This window comes from Heterodontus francisci, chromosome 28 (assembly GCF_036365525.1).
Source record: "Heterodontus francisci isolate sHetFra1 chromosome 28, sHetFra1.hap1, whole genome shotgun sequence".
In the NCBI taxonomy this organism is placed as follows: Eukaryota; Metazoa; Chordata; class Chondrichthyes; order Heterodontiformes; family Heterodontidae; genus Heterodontus; species Heterodontus francisci.
Window position 1 is genome coordinate 33878916 of NC_090398.1, and position 16265 is coordinate 33895180.

The window sequence follows — 16265 nt, forward strand, 5'->3', positions numbered from 1 at the left end:
TCCAATGGGGTGTGGGAGCGAGCAGGAAGGGGTTTGGGTCCAGTGGGGTTGTGCGGAGCGAGTGGGAATGGGTTTGGGTCCAGTGAGGCTGTGGGGAGTGGGGGCGAGCGGGAATGAGTTAGGGTGGGGTGGGCTGTGGGGAGTGGGGGCGGGCACAAAGGGGTTTGGGTGGTGTGGGAGCGAGCGGGAAGGGGTTTGGCACCATTGGTGCTGTGGGGAGTGGGAGTGAATGGGAAGGGGTTTGGGTCCTGCGTGGCTGTGGGGAGTGGGAGTGAGCGGGAAGGGGTTTGGGTCCACTGGGGAGTGGGCGCGAGCAGGAAGGGGTTTGGGTCCAGTGGGGCAGTGGGGAGCGGGATTGATCGGGAACCGGTTTGAGTCCATTGGGAGTGTGGAGAGTGGGAGCGGGTGGGAAGGGATTTGGGTCTATTTGGACTGTGGAGAGTGGAAGCGAGCGGGAAGGGTTTTGGGTCCAGTGGGCAGTTGGAGCAAGCTCGAAGTGATTTGGGTCTTTAGGGACTGTGGACAGTGGAAGCGAGCGGGAAGGGGTTTGTGCCTATTGGAACTATGGGGAGTGGGAGCGAATGGGAAGGGGTTTGGGTGCCGTGGCGCTGTGGGGAGTGGGAGCGAGCGGGAACGTGTTTGTGTCTATTTGCACTGTGGGGAGTGGGAGCGAGCGGGAAGGGGTTTGTCTCCTGTGGGGCTCTGGGGAGTGGGAGCGAGTGGTAAGGGGTTTGATCCAGTGGGCAGTGGGAGCGAGCGGGAAGGGGTTTGTGCCTATTGGCACTGTGGGGAGTGGGAGCGAACGGGAAGGGGTTTGGGTGCCGTGGGGCTGTGGGGAGTGGGAGCAAGCGGAAAGGCGTTTGGTCTATTTGCACTGTGGGGAGTGGGAGCGAGCGGGAAGGGGTTTGTATCCTGTGGGGCTCTGGGGAGTGGGAGCGAGTGGGAAGGGGTTTGGGTGCAGTGGGGCTGTGGGCAGTGGGAGCGTGCAGGAAGGAGTTTGGGTCTATTGAGACTGTGGAGAGTGGCAGCGAGCGGGAAGGGGTTTGGGTCCAGTGGGTCTGTGGGGAGTGGGAGAGAGTGGTAAGGGGTTTGTTCCGGTGGGCAGTTCGAGCGAGCGGGAAGGGGTTTGGGTCTATAGGGACTGTGGAGAGTGGGAGCGAGCGGGAATGGGTTTGTGCCTCTTGGCACTGCGGGGAATGGGAGTAAACGGGAAGGGATTTGGGTTCCATGGCGCTGTGGGGAGTGGGAGCGAGCGGGATGGTGTTTGGGTCCTGTGGGACGGTGAGAAGTGGGAGCGAACGGAAAGGGTTTTGGGTCTATTCGGACTATGGGGAGTGGGAGCAAGCGGGAAGGGGTTTGGGTGCAGTGGGGCTGTGGAGAGTGGGAGCCAGTGGGAAGGGGTTTGGGACCATTGGGATTGTGGAGTGAGGGAGGGAGCGGGAAGAGTCTTGTGTCCATTGGGGCTGTGGGGAGTGGGAGCGAGCAGGAAGGGTTTTGTGACCATTGGGGCTGCGGGGTGTGGGAGCGTATGGAACGGTTTTGGGACCATTGGGGCTGGGTGGAGTTGGAGTGCGCGGTTAGTTGTTTTAGTCCAGTGAGTCTGTAGGGAGTGGGAGCGAGCACAAAGGGGTTTGGGTGGTGTGGGAGCGAGCGGGAAGGGATTTGGAATATTGGTGCTTTGGGGAGTGGGAGTGAAGGGAAGGGGTTTGTGTCCAGTGGAGCTGTTGGGAGTGGGAGCGAGCGGGAAGGGGTTTCCGTCCTGTGGGGCTGTGGTGATTGGGAGTGTGCGGGAAATGTTTGGGTCCAGTGGGGAATGGGAGCGAGTGGGAAGGGGTTTGGGTCCAGTGGGGCTGTGGGGATTGGGAGCGAGCGTGAATGGGTTAATGTCCTGTGGGGCTGTGGGGAGTGGGGTCGAGCGGGAAGGGGATGGATCCATGTGGACTGTGGGGACTGGGGGCGAGCGGGAAGGGGTTTGGGACCATTGGGACTGTGGGGAGTGTGAGCGAGCGAGAAAGGGATTGGGTCCAGTGGGACTGCGAGGAATGGGAGCGACCGGGAAGGGGTTTGGGTCTGTTGGGACTTTTGGGAGTGGGAGCGAGCGGGAAGGGATTTGGTTGCAGAGGGACTGTGGAGAGTGGGAGCGTGCACGAAGGTGTTTGGGACCGTTGGGGCTGTGGGGAGTGGGAGCGAGCAGGAATGGGTTTGGGACCATTGGGGATGCGGGGAGTGGGAACGAGCGTGAAGGGGTTTGGGTCCAGTGGGGCTGTGGGGAGTGGGAGCGAGTGGGAAGGAGTTTGGGTCCAGTGAGGCAGTGGGCAGTGGGAGCGAGCGGGAAGGGGTTTGGGTCCAGTGGGGAGTGGGAGCGAGCGGGAATGGGTTTGAGTCCAGTGGGGCCGTGGGGAGTGGGAGCGAGGGGGAAGGAGTTTGGGTCCAGTGGGGCAGTGGGCAGTGGGAGCGAGCGGGAAGGGGTTTGGGTCCAGTGGGGAGTGGGAGTGAGCGGGAATGGGTTTAAGTCCAGTTGGGCTGTGGGGAGTGGGAACGAGGGGGAAGGAGTTTGGGTCCAGTGGGGCAGTGGGCAGTGGGAGCGAGCGGGAAGGGGTTTGGGTCCAGTGGGGCTGTGGGGAGTGGGAGCGAGTGGGAAGGAGTTTGTGTCCAGTGGGGCAGTGGGCAGTGGGAGCGAGCGGGAAGGGGTTTGGGTCCAGTGGGGATTGGGAGCGAGCGGGAATGGGTTTGAGTCCAGTGGGGCCGTGGGGAGTGGGAGCGAGGGGGAAGGAGTTTGGGTCCAGTGGGGCAGTGGGCAGTGGGAGCGAGCGGGAAGGGGTTTGGGTCCAGTGGGGAGTGGGAGCGAGCGGGAATGGGTTTGAGTCCAGTGGGGCTGTGGGGAGTGGGAGCGAGGGGGAAGGAGTTTGGGTCCAGTGGGGCAGTGGGGATTGGGAGCGAGCGTGAAGGGGTTAGGGTGGATTGGGGCTGTGGGGAGTGGGAGTGAGCGGGAACGGTTTTGGGCGGAGAGGGAGCGAGAGGGAAGGGGTTTGGGACCATTGGGGCTGTGGGGAGTGGGAGTGAATGGGAAGGGGTTTTGGTCCAGTGGGGCTGTGGAGAGTGAGAGCGAGCGTGAAGCGGTTTGGGTCCAGTGGGGCTGTGGGGAGTGTGAGCGAGCGGTAAGGGGTTTGGGTCCAGTGGGGAGTGGGAGCGAGCAGGAAGGCGTTTGGGTCCAGCGGGGCTTTGGGGAGTGGGAGCGAGCGGGAAGGCGTTTGGATCTATTGGCGCTGTGGGATGTGGGAGTGAGCGGGAAGGGATTTGGGTCTATTGGTACAGTGGGGAGTGGGAGCGAGCTGGAAAGAGGTTAGGTCTATTGCGACTGTGAGGATTGGGAGCGAATGGGAAGTGGTTTGTGTCTATTGGGACTGTTGGGATTGGGAGTGAGTGGGATGCGTTTTGGGACCATTGGAGCTGTGGGGAGTGGGAGAGAGTGGGAAGGTGTTTGTGTCCAGTGGGAATGTGGAGAGTGGTAGCAAACAGGAAGGTGTTTGGGTCTATTGGGACTGTGGAGAGTGGGAGCGAGCGTGAAGGGGTTGAGGCCTATTGGGGCTGTGGGGAGTGGGAGCGAGCAGGAATGGGTTTTGGTCTAATGGGATGTGGATTGTGGGAGCGAGTAGGAAGGTGTTTGGGTCTATTGGGACTGTGGGGAGTGGGAGTGTGCGGGAAGGGGTTTGGATCTATTGGGACTGTGGGGAGTGGGAGAGAACGGGAAGGGATTTGGGTACTGTGAGTCTGTGGGTAGTGCGACCGAGGGGGAAGGGGTTTGTGACCAGTGGCGCTACGGGGAGTTGGAGCGAGCGGGAAGGGGTTTGGGCACAGTGGGGCTGTGGGGAGTGGGAGGGAGTGGGACGGAGTTTGGGTGCAGTGGGGCTGTGGGGAGTGGGTGTGAGCGGGAAGGAGTTTGGGTCCAGTAGGGCTGTGGGGAGTGGGAGCGAGCGGGAAGGGGTTTGTGTGCAGTGGCACTGCGGGTAGTGGGAGTGAGCGGGAAGGGTTTTGGGTCTATTGGGACTGTGCGGAGTGGCAGCGAGCGGGAAGGGTTTTGTATCCTTTGGGTCCTGTGAGTCTGTGGGTCTGTGGGGAGTGGGAGCGAGCGGGAAGGTGTTTGGGTCTATTGCGTCTTTGGGGAATGGGAGTGAGCAGGAAGGGGTTCGTGTCCAGTGGGGCTGTGGGGAGTGGGAGAGAGCGGGAAGGGGTTTGGGTCCTGTGAGTCTGTGGGTAGTGCGATCAAGCAGGAAGGGATTTGGGTCTCTTGGGGCTGTGAGGAGTGGGAGCGAGTGGGATGGGGTTGAGGACTATTGGGGCTTTGGGGAGTGGGAGCGAGCAGGAATGGGTTTTGGTCTAATGGGATGTGGATTGTGGGAGCGAGTGGGAAGGTGTTTGTGTCTATTGGGACTGTGGGGATGGGAGTGTGCGGGAAGGGGTTTGGATCTATTTGGACTGTGGGGAGTGGGAGAGAGCGGGAAGGTGTTTGTGTCCTGTGAGGCTGTGGGTATTGCGACTGAGCGGGAAGGGATTTGGGTCTACTGGGGCTGTGAGGAGTGGGAGCGAGTGGGACGGGGTTTGGGTGCAGTGGCACTGTGGGGAGTGGGAGCGAGCGGGAAGGGGTTTGGGTCTATTGGGACGGTAGGGAGTGGGAGCGAGCGGGAAGGGGTTAGGGTCTTCTGGGACTGTGGAGAGTGGGAGCAAGCGGGAAGGTGTTTGGGTCTATTGGGACTGTCGGGAGTGAGAGCGAGCGGGAAGGGTTTTGTGTCTTTTGGGACTGTGCGGAGTGGCAGCGAGCGGGAAGGGTTTTGCGTCCTTTGGGTCCTGTGAGTCTGTGGGTCTGTGTCGAGTGGGAGCGAGCACGAACGTGTTTGGGTCTATTGCATCTTTGGGGAATGGGAGCGAGCGGGAAGGGGTTCGTGTCCAGTGGCACTGTGGGGAGTGGGAGCGAGCGGGAAGGGGTTTGGGTCTATTGGGACTGAGGGGAGTGGGAGCGAGCGGGAAGGGGTTTGGGTCCAGTGGGCCAGTGGTGTGTGGGAGCGAGCAGGAAGGGGTTTGGGTCTATTGGGACTGTGGAGAGTGGGAGCAAGCGGGAAGAGATTTTGTTCTATTGGGACTGTGGAGAGTGGTAAAGAAATGGAAGGGGTTTGGGTCAATTGGGTCTGTGGGGAGTGGGAGCGTTTGGGAAAGGGTTAGGTTCCAGTGGGACTGTGGAGAGTGGGAGCGAGTGGGAAGTCATTTGTTTCTAATGGATCTGTGGAGATTGTGAGCGAGCAGGAAGGGGTTTTTGGACTAAAAGGACTGTGTGGAGTGGGAGCTAGCGGGAAGGTGTTTGGGTCTATTGGCACTGTGGGGATTGGGAGCGAGCTGGTTGGTGTTTGGGTCCAGTGGGGCTGTTGGAAGTGGGAGCGAGCCGGAAGGGGTTTGGGTCTATTGGGACTGTGGGGAGTGGGAGCGAGCAGGAAGGGGTTTGGGTGCAGTGGGATGTTGGGACTGGGAGCAATCGGGAATGCTTTGGGTCTATTGGGGCAGTGAGCAGTGTGAGCGAGTTGGACGGGGTTTGGGTCTATTGGTACTGTGGGAAGTGGGAGCTAGCAGGAAGGGGTTTGGGTCTATTGGGTCTGTGGGGAGTGGGAGCGAGCGGGAAGGAATTTGGGTCTATTGGGGCGGTGAGGAGTGGGAGCGAGTGGGACGGGGTTTGGGTCTATTGGTAATGTGGGGAGTGGGAGCTTGCAGGAAGGGGTTTGGGTCTATTGGGTCTGTGGGGAGTGGGAGCGAGCGGGAAGGATTATGGGTCTACTGGGGCTGTGAGGAGTGGGAGCGAGTGGGACGGGGTTTGGGTCTATTGGTAATGTGGGGAGTGGGAGCGAGCGGGAAGGGGGTTAAGTTCTATTGCCACTGTGAGGAGTGGGAGCGAGCGGGAATGAGTTTGGGTGCAGTGCGGCTGTGGGGAGTGGGAGCGTTTGGGAAGGGGTTTGGGTCCAGTGGAACTGTGGGGAGTGGGAGCGAGCGGGAAGGCATTTGGGTCTAATGGGTATGTGGAGAGTGTGAGCGAGCAGGAAGAGGTTTGGGACTGTTGGGACTGTGGGGTGTGGGAGCTAGCGGGAAGGGGTTTGGATCTATTGGCACTGTGGGGAGTGGGAGAGAGCTGGTAGGGGTTTGGGTCTATTGGGACTGTGGGTACTGGGAGCAATCGGGAAGGTTATGGGTCGTTTGGGGCAGTGAGGAGTGGGAGCGTGTTGGACGGTGTTTGGGTCTATTGGTCCTGTGGGAAGTGGGATTTAGCCGGAAGGGGTTTGGGTCTATTGGGTCTGTGGGGTGTGGGAGCGAGCGGGAAGGGTTTTGGGTCTATTGCAACTGTGAGGAGTGGTAGAAGGCGGGAAGGGGTTTGGGTCAAGTTGGGCTGTGGGGAGTGGGTGCGAGCAGGAAGGGGTTTGGGTCCTGTCTGGCTGTGGGGAGTGGGAGTGAGCGGGAAGGGGTTTGGGGCCATTGGGACTGTGGGGAATGGGGGTGAGCGTTAAGGGGTTTGGGTGCAGTGGGACTGTTGGGAGCGGTTGCGAGTTTGAAGGGGTTTGGGTCTATTGGGATTGTGGGGAATGGGAGAGAGTGGGAAGGGGTTTGGGTCTGTTGGGTCTGTGGGGAGTGGGAGTGAGCGGGAAGGGGTTTGGGTGCAGTGGGACTGTTGGGAGCGGTTGCGAGTTTGAAGGGGTTTGGGTCTATTGGGACTGTGGGGAGTGGGAGCGAGCGGGAAGCAGTTTGGGTCCATTGGGACTGTGGGGAGTGGGAGCGACCGGGAAGGGATTTTAGTCTATTGGGGCTGTGAGGTGTGGGAGCATGTGGGTCGGGGTTTGGGTCTATTGGTACTTTGGGGAGTGGGAGCGTTCGGGAAATGGTTTGGGTCTCTTGCGACTGTGAGGAGTGGGAGCGAGCGGGAAGGGGTTTGGGTCTATTGGGGCTGTGGGGTGTGGGACCGAGCGGGAAGGTATTTGGTTCCAGTGGGGCTGTGGGGAGTGGGAGTGAGCGCGAAGTGCTTTGTGTCTATTGGGACTGTGGGGAGTGGTAGCTGGCGGGATGGGGTTTGGGTCCATTGGGGCTGTGGGGAGTGGGAGCGAGCGGGATGGGGTTTGGTTCGAGTGGGGGCTGTGGGGAGCTTGTGCGACGGTTGGCCGCTGTCACAGCCTAGTGACACATTGTGAAGGCACGGATTCTGCAATTGGAAATTTAGTGATCGATGTGTTTTGGAGTCTTCAAAAAATGTATAAAGAATAAATGAAACATCATCTGTCTCATGATCATTCGCAATCTCCGCAAATGGGTCCCGAGGTGTGCAATCTGCTTCCCATATGCTGTCGCGCGGGGATTGAGAACCACTCACCTCAGACGATGGACCACACACCCGCTCTACCCCAATTACTCAACCGCATGACCAACAACACCTCACCCTCACTCCTCAACTGCACCCAGTCAAACCAGACAAGGCAACACTAAAATATATCAGTCAGGGTACAGATAAAGAACCATAGAAAAGTTATGGAACAGGAGGAGGACATTCAGCCCATCATGTCTGCGCCAGCTGAAGAACCTGCCCATTCTAATCCCACCTTCCAGCACCTGGTCCATAGCCTTGCAGGTTACCGCACTTCAGATACATGTCCAGGTATCTTTTAAAAGAATTGAGGATTTCTGCCTCCACCACCATTCCTGGCAGTGAATTCCAGACACCCACCATGCTCTGGGTGAAAAAGTTTATGCTCATGTCCCCTCTAATCCTTCTATCAATCATCTTAAATCTGTGTCCCCTGGTAATTGACTTCTCCGCTGGGCGAAACAGATCCTTCCTGTCTACTCTGTCTCGGCCCCTCATAATTTTTACACTAAAATTCAGTCACCCCTCAGCCTCCTCTGTTCCAAGGAAAACAACCCGAGCTGATCCAATCTTTCCTCATAGCTGCAACTTTCAAGCCCAGGTAACATTCCTGTAAATCTCCTCTGTACTCTCTCCACAGCAATTATGTCCTTCCTGTAATGTGGTGACAAGAACTGTGCGCAATATTTCAGCTGTGGCCTAACCAGTGTTTTATACAGTTCCAGCATCACATCCCTGCTTTTGTATTCTATATCTCAGACAGTAAAAGAAGGCATTCCATATGCACTCCAACGTCTCTCACGTCTTCTACCCTTCTCAATATCCTCTAATTTATTGTGTATTTCCTCGCTTTATTTGCCCTCAAATGCATTACCTTACACTTTGCTGGATTGAATTCCATTTGCCACTTTTCCACCCACTCAACCAAACCATTTACATATTTCTGTAGTCCACAGCTGTCCTCTTCGCTATCAACTGCACGAACAATTTTTGTGTCATCAGCAAATTTCCCAATTATGCCTCCCACATTTAAGTCTGTATCATTAATATATCCCACAAACAGCAGGGGACTCAACACTGAGCCCTGTGAAACACCACGGGAAACCGCTTCCCATTCACAAAAACATCCATCGACGACGACCCTTTGCTTCTTGTCACTGAGCCAATTATGATCCGAACTGCCACATTCCCCTGTATTCCAAGGGCATTCATTTTACTGACCAGTCCGCCATGAAACCACATCCACTGCACTACCCTCATCAACCCTCTTTGTTAGTTCCTCAAAAACCTCAAGTTAGTAAGACATGACTTTCCACTAACAAATCCACACTAACTATCCCTAATTAATCAGTGCCTTTCGAACTGGCAGTTTATCCTGTCCCTCAGAACTGGTATCTCCCTGAGAGACAATGACTGAGAGATACCAGTTAGAGTACAGATCATCCTGAGAGAGTGGGTACTGAGAGATACCGGGCAGTGTAAAGATATCTCCAATAGAGGGTACTCAGAGACACCAGTCAGTGCACAGATATCTCCCGGAGAGAGGGGACTGACAGACAAAAGTGTACAGATATCACCCTCAGAAAGAGAGACTGAGAGACACCAGTCAGTGGACAGATATCACGATGACAGAGAGGGACTGAGAGACACCAGTTAATGTACAGATATCTCCATCAGAGGGTACTTAGAGACACCAGTCAGTGTACAGATATCTCCCTGAAAGAGGGGACTGACAGACACCAGTATACAGATATCACGCTCAGAGAGAGGGACTGAATGACACAGGTCAGTGGACAGATATCACCGTGAGAGAGAGGGACTGAGAGACACCAGTCAGTGCACAGATATCGCCCTGAGACACACCAGTCAGTGTGCAGATATCACCCTGAGAGAGAGACTGAAAGACACCAGTCAGTGTACACATATCACCCTGAGAGAGAGGGACTGAGAGACACCAGTCAGTCTCCAGATATCACCCTGAGAGAGGGGACTGAGAGACACCAATCAGTGTACAGATATCTCCCTGAGAGAGAGGGACAGAGGGACACCAGTCAGTGTACAGATATCACCCTGAGAGAAGGGACTGAGAGACATCAGTCAGTGTACACATATCACCCTGAGAGAGAGGGATTAAGAGAGACACCAGTCAGTGCACAGATATCACCCTGAGAGAGGGGACTGAGAGACACCAGTCAGTGTACAGATATCACCCTGAGAGAGGGGACTGAGAGACACCAGTCAGTGTACAGATATCTCCCTGTGAGAGGGGACTGAGAGACACAAGTCAGTGTACAGATATCTCCCTGAGAGAGAGGGACTGAGAGACACCAGTCAGTGTACAGATATCACCCTGAGAGAGAGGGACTGAGAGACACCAGTCAGTGCACACATATCACCCTGAGAGAGAGGGACTGAAAGACACCAGTCTGTGTACACATGTCACCCTGAGAGAGAGGGACTGAGAGACACCAGTCACTGGACAGATATCACTGTCAGAGAGGGACTGAGAGACACAAGTCAGTGTACACATATCACCCTGAGAGAAGGGACTGATAGACAACAGTCAGTGTACACATATCACCCTGAGAGAGGGGACTGAGAGACACCAGTCAGTGTACAGATATCACCCTGAGAGAGAGGGACTGAGAGACACCAGTCAGTGTACAGCTATCACCCTGAGAGAGTGGGACTGAGAGACACCAGTCAGTGTACTGATATCTCCCTGAGAGAGGGACTGAGAGACACCTGTCTGTGTACACATATCAACCTGAGAGAGAGGGACTGAAAGACACCAGTCAATGTACACATATCACCCTGAGGGAGGGGCTGAGAGACACCAGTCAGTGTACACATATCACCCTGAGAGAGGGGACTGAGAGACACCAGTCAGTGTACAGATATCACCCTGAGAGAGGGGACTGAGAGACACCAGTCAGTGCACAGATATCACCCTGATAGAGGGGACTGAGAGACACCGGTCAGTGTACAGCTATCACCCTGAGAGAGTGGAACTGAGAGACACCAGTCAGTGTACTGATATCTCCCTGAGAGAGAGGGACTGAGAGACACCTGTCTGTGCACACATATCACCCTGAGAGAGAGGGACTGAAAGACACCAGTCAATGTACACATATCACCCTCAGAGAGAGGGAGTGAGAGACAACAGTCAGTGGACAGATATCACCCTGAGAGAGGGGACTGAGAGACACCAGTCAGTGCAGAGATATCACCCTGATGGAGGGGACTGAGAGACACCAGTCAGTGTACAGATATCACCCTGAGAGAGGGGACTGAAAGACACAAGTCAGTGTACAGATATCTCCCTGAGAGAGAGGGACTGAGAGACACCAGTCAGTGTACAGATATCACCCTGAGGGAGGGGCTGAGTGACACCAGTCAGTGTACACAGATCACCCTGAGAGAGGGGACTGAGAGACACCAGTCAGTGTACAGATATCACCCTGAGAGAGAGGGACTGAGAGACACCAGTCAGTGCACACATATCACCCTGAGAGAGAGGGACTGAAAGACACCAGTCTGTGTACACATATCACCCTGAGAGAGAGGGACTGAGAGACACCAGTCAATGGACAGATATCACTGTCAGAGAGGGACTGAGAGACACCAGTCAGTGTACAGCTATCACCCTGAGAGAGTGGGACTGAGAGACACCAGTCAGTGTACTGATATCTCCCTGAGAGAGGGACTGAGAGACACCTGTCTGTGTACACATATCAACCTGAGAGAGAGGGACTGAAAGACACCAGTCAATGTACTCATATCACCCTGAGAGAGGGGACTGAAAGACACAAGTCAGTGTACAGATATCTCCCTGAGAGAGAGGGGCTGGGAGACACCAGTCAGTGTACACATATCACCCTGAGAGAGGGGACTGAGAGACACCAGTCAGTGCACAGATATCACCCTGATAGAGGGGACTGAGAGACACCAGTCAGTGTACAGATATCACCCTGAGAGAGGGGACTGAAAGACACAAGTCAGTGTACAGATATCTCCCTGAGAGAGAGGGACTGAGAGACACCAGTCAGTGTACAGATATCACCCTGAGGGAGGGGCTGAGTGACACCAGTCAGTGTACACATATCACCCTGAGAGAGGGGACTGAGAGACACCAGTCAGTGTACAGATATCACCCTGGGAGAGGGGACTGAGAGACACAAGTCAGTGTACAGATATCTCCCTGAGAGAGAGGGACTGAGAGACACCAGTCAGTGTACAAATATCACCCTGAGGGAGGGGCTGAGAGACACCAGTCAGTGTACACATATCACCCTGAGAGAGGGGACTGAGAGACACCAGTCAGTGTACAGATATCGCCCTGAGAGAGGGGACTGCGAGACACCAGTCAGTGTACAGATATCTCCCTGCGGAAGTGTGGGTTGAGAAAGAGCTAAGGGACAGTGCACATGGGCTGTGGAAGGGGGTTGAATGGCGGTGCAGAGACTGTGGTGAGGGAGAGTGTACATGGGTTGTGGGAGATTGAATACGGGTGTAGAGACTGTGATAGTGGAGAGTGTACATGGGCTGTGGGAGATTGAATGGGGATGCAGAGACTGTGATCAGGGAGAGTGTACATGGGCTCTTGGAGATTGAATGGGGGTGCAGAGACTGTGATCGGGGAGAGTTTACATGGGCTGTGGGAGATTGAATGGGGGTGTAGAGACTGTGATGGGGAGAGTGTACATGGGCTGCGGGAGTTTGAATGGGGATGTCGAGACTGTGATAGGGGAGATTGTGCATGGGCTGTGGGAGATTGAATGGGGAAGTAGAAACTGTGTTAGGGGAGCGTGTACATGAGCTGTGGGAGATTGAATCGGGATGTAGAGACTGTGATAGAGGACAGTGTACTTGGGCTGTGGGAGTTTGAATGGGGATGTAGAGACGGTGATAGGGGAGATTGAACATGGGCTGTGGGAGATTGAATGGGGGTTTAGAGACTGTAATAATTGAGAGTGTACATGGGCTATGGGAGATTGAATGGGGGCGTAGAGACTGTGCTAGGGGAGAGTGTACATGGGCTGTGGGAGATTGAATGGGGGCGCAGAGACTGTGATAGGGGAGAGTGTACATGATGTGACTGACCGAAGTATCTGGGACATGTGACCTGTTTAATATTCCATAAACATTCCTCCTGTGAAATCCATCATTCAAGAACACAGAGACATTAAAAATCCCGGAGAGTTCCTCCATTTATTGATCAGTTTAAACTGTCGAGGATTGTCTCCTTCTTCTAACTCCATCGCACAACCTGTCAGAGACGGAGAGATATCGGGAGAGAGTCAATCTTTCTATATAATAAACTGAAAAGACATTAAATCTCCCCACGTAGTCAGGTGGCTACAGAATAGTGAGGACATTGTACACCCTGGCACCAGATAAGTAACAAAGCCCACAGGACATTCGCCTGTGAGTGCGGGGACGCAATCCATCCCGCAAGTGATCAAATTCCTCCATTAACAGAACAGCTCCATGCTTGAGGTACTTCACTTACTTACAGAGACGGCAGAACATGGGGGATAATCTACTTAGACCACTGAGGGAGTGCTGCACTGTCAGAGTGTCAGTACTGAGGGAGCAGTGCACTGTCAGAGTGTCAGTACTGAGGGAGCGCTGCATTGTCAGAGGATCAGGACTGAGTGAGTGCTGCACTGTCGGAGGGTCAGGACTGAGGGAGCGCTGCACTGTGAGAGGGTCAGTACCGAGGGAGCGCTGCACTGTCAGAGGGTCAGTACTGAGGGAATGCTGCACTGTCAGAGGGTCAGAACTGAGGTAATGCTGAACTGTCAGAGGGTCAGCAGTGAGGAAATGCTGCACTGTCAGAGGGTCAGTCCTGAGGGAGTGTTGCATGGTCAGAGTGTCAGTACTGAGCGAGCGCTGCAGTGTTGGAGGGTCAGTACTGAGGGTGCTCTGCACTGTCGGAGGGACAGTACTGAGGGAATGCTGCACTGTCAGAGGGTCAGTACTGACGGAGTTCAGCACTGTCAGAGAGTCAGCACTGGGGGAGTGCCGCACTGTCGGAAGGTCAGTACTGAGGGTGTACCGCACTGTCAGAGGGTCAGTACTGAGGGAGCGCTGCACTTTCAGAGAGTCAGTACTGAGGGAGTGCTGCGCTGTCAGAGGGTCAGTACTGAAGGAGGGCTGCACTGTCAGAGGGTCAGTACTGAGGGAGCACTGCTCTGTCAGAGGGTCAGAACTGAGGGTGAGCTGAACTGTCAGAGGGTCAGTGCTGAGGGTGCGCTGTACTGTCGGAGGGTCAGTACTGAGGCTGAGATGCACTGTCACAGGGTCAGTACTGAGGGTGAGCTGCACTGTCAGAGGGTCAGTCATGTTAGATGCAGAGTAAAGCTCCCTCTACTCTGTCCCAAACACTCCCAGGACAAGGACACTCGGGATTGGCTGGAGAGTTGGGAGCACTTCCTGTGTGCAGTCAGGGAGAACAACTGCACTCGAGCAGGCTGTGGGAGCTGGAACTGGACAGGAGAGTGGAGAGAGCGGCAACTTCCAGCTTCAACTGTGGAACTGTTGCTATTTTTACAAGAACAGGGAAGACCTGAAAGTCATTTTGGAGAGGTGGGTGTTGGAGCACCAGAGAACTGTTTGTTGTTTGGACTGTTGGGGGAGGGAGAAGGCACCGGAAGATCCAGGGGTGGGGCTGCCAAATTCTATCGGGAGCCCTTGTATTTGCTCGTGTGTTTATCTGCCATCCTGCACAAAGGGGGCTCCCTCCCCACCCCCAACTGTGTGGCTCGGGATGACTGGAGCTGCCCTGCTGAGAAACTCTTTAACAACAGCAGGAATAGGAGAGAACCGGGCGGCTCTAGCCGACCCGATCGAAGAGCCCTCCCCTAACTGGAAGACAGGATGGTGGACTCTGCAGCAATGTGCTCCAACCACCGATCGTACAGCAACATCCTCTCAGTTGTTCTCTCCCTTGCAACCCTCGGCCACCTATCCTCTCCTCTCCTTTTCACCCCTATCCTGCTCTGCTCCCACCCTCCCATCAAATTGCTTCAGTTTTTTAAAGAAAGAAATTGTATTGTGCTTTGTTTCTTGGCAGTGGGTGTGGCTCTGCGACCCCATGGCAAGCCGCTCTTCACTGGTGGCGGGGTCTTCTCGCATGGATGTTGTGGCTGCTGCAGCTGCACCTGTTGCCCCATCACCATTTGCATTAATAACATCGAAGCATGGGGTCAAGAGCTACGTCCACCCCAATATGTCAATAGAGGCATGTGTAAAGGCAATGGCCAAGATTTTCGGCCCTTCAGCCATTGTTGCAGCCTCTAAAATGTACGGGAAGGCAGTGTTTTTCCTGAAGACCGAGCGGGCGGTGACCCTGGCTCTGAACAAGGGGCTCACCATGGGCGGGACCTTTCTTCCAGTGGACCCCCTGGAGGCCACGGTGCAAAGGGTCATTTTATGCAACGTTCCGCCCTTCATTCCTGGTGAGCTCCTCCTTCCCCACCTGCACCATCTGGGGGAGGTAAAGACCGGGCTCACTCCAGTCCTGCTCGGTCTTCGGGAGAACAGCCTCTGGAACGTGCACTTCGGAACGAGGACCTGATACCCTCCTCGGGAGCTGGTCCAGCACAAACCGAGCTGCCTATTGGAAATGTCCTCCGTGCCATTCCAACCGGCGTGGAGGGGTTCCTGTACGGGCTGCTCCTGCACACTCTCCACTTCCTCTCACTCGTCAGCCAGCCGGACATGCCCTGGTGGTCCGCGTTGCCATCTGGCGGCAAGGGGAAACCCCGATGGAGGTCTCTCTCCGTGGGAGTCCTCCCCCTTGACATTGGGGACCTGGGGTGGAGGGTGTTGCACAGGGCAGTCCCGTGCAACAGACTTTTAAGCAGGTTCACGGACTCCCTGGCCGCCTGTACTTTCTGTGGCCTGGACGAGTCCGTGTTCCATGTATATATGGAGTGTGCGTGGTTGCAGCCCCTCTTTGAGTATTTGAAGGGGCGGTTCCTCAGGTTTTGGTTGCTGAAAGAAAGCAGGTTAGACACAGTGATGATATATTGCTTTATGCAAGTCCTAAAAACATAGGGATTAGATACAGAGGGTCAAAGAGAGATTAAATTAAATTTATACTCACTGACTTTTCGAGATTTTCCAGAGGCAAAGAGAAAAAACAAAAGCGATGGGAACGGATATGACAATTCCAATGATGCTGGAATGATGTTCGACCTGGTGTTCCCCATCTGTGAAAGAGAATACATCTTAATATGAACAGTCTATACTGATGTCTCAGAACTGGACCAGTTTAATATTGTCCTGTTGGATTGAACAAGGAAAAGAGAGAGACAGAGATATATCAGGAAAGAGAGACAGACAGACAGACAGAGAGTAAGATCCCGGAAAGGAGAGACAGACAGAGAGATTGAGAGTCATATTCTTCTATTCCTTTCTCTCCCATGTGTTTCTCCAGCTTCCCCCTTAAATACATCCACACTATTAACCTCACCCAATCCCTGTGGGAGAGAGTTGCACATTCTCACCACTCTTTGGGGAAAGATGTTTCTACTGAATTCCCTGTCTGGATTTATTACTATCTTATATTGACGGTCCCGAGATCTGATCTCACAAACATCTTCTATACATCAGTCCCATCGAAATGTCCATGATTTTAAAGACATCTGTCAGGTCATCCCTCAGTCTGCCCTTTTCTACTGAAAAGAGTCCAAGTCCGTTCAGTCTTTCCTGATTGCCGTAACTTCCCAGTTCTGCTATCATTCAACTAAGTCACAGTGCTCCCAATGTTGGTCTAACCAAGGGATATGGAGACTGGAACTGTGCACAGTGCTCTAAGTGTGGGTCTAACCAAGGAATATGGAGACTGGAACAAAGCACAGTGCTCCAA

General features: G+C 54.8%; 1 protein-coding gene across 1 annotated transcript in view; it reads right to left on the reverse strand.

Annotated features, from left to right (window-relative positions):
- Positions 1-12572: 12572 nt before the first annotated feature.
- Positions 12573-16265, reverse strand: part of LOC137345320 (ICOS ligand-like) — a 36672-nt gene continuing 32979 nt past the window's right edge. The window contains exons 7-8 of the mRNA XM_068008818.1: positions 15501-15606; positions 12573-12656 (exon numbers count right to left, since the gene is read on the reverse strand). Of these exons, the coding sequence (XP_067864919.1) occupies positions 12611-12656; positions 15501-15606 (152 nt within the window). The 3' untranslated portion in view covers positions 12573-12610. The remainder of the gene's footprint in view (positions 12657-15500; positions 15607-16265) is intronic.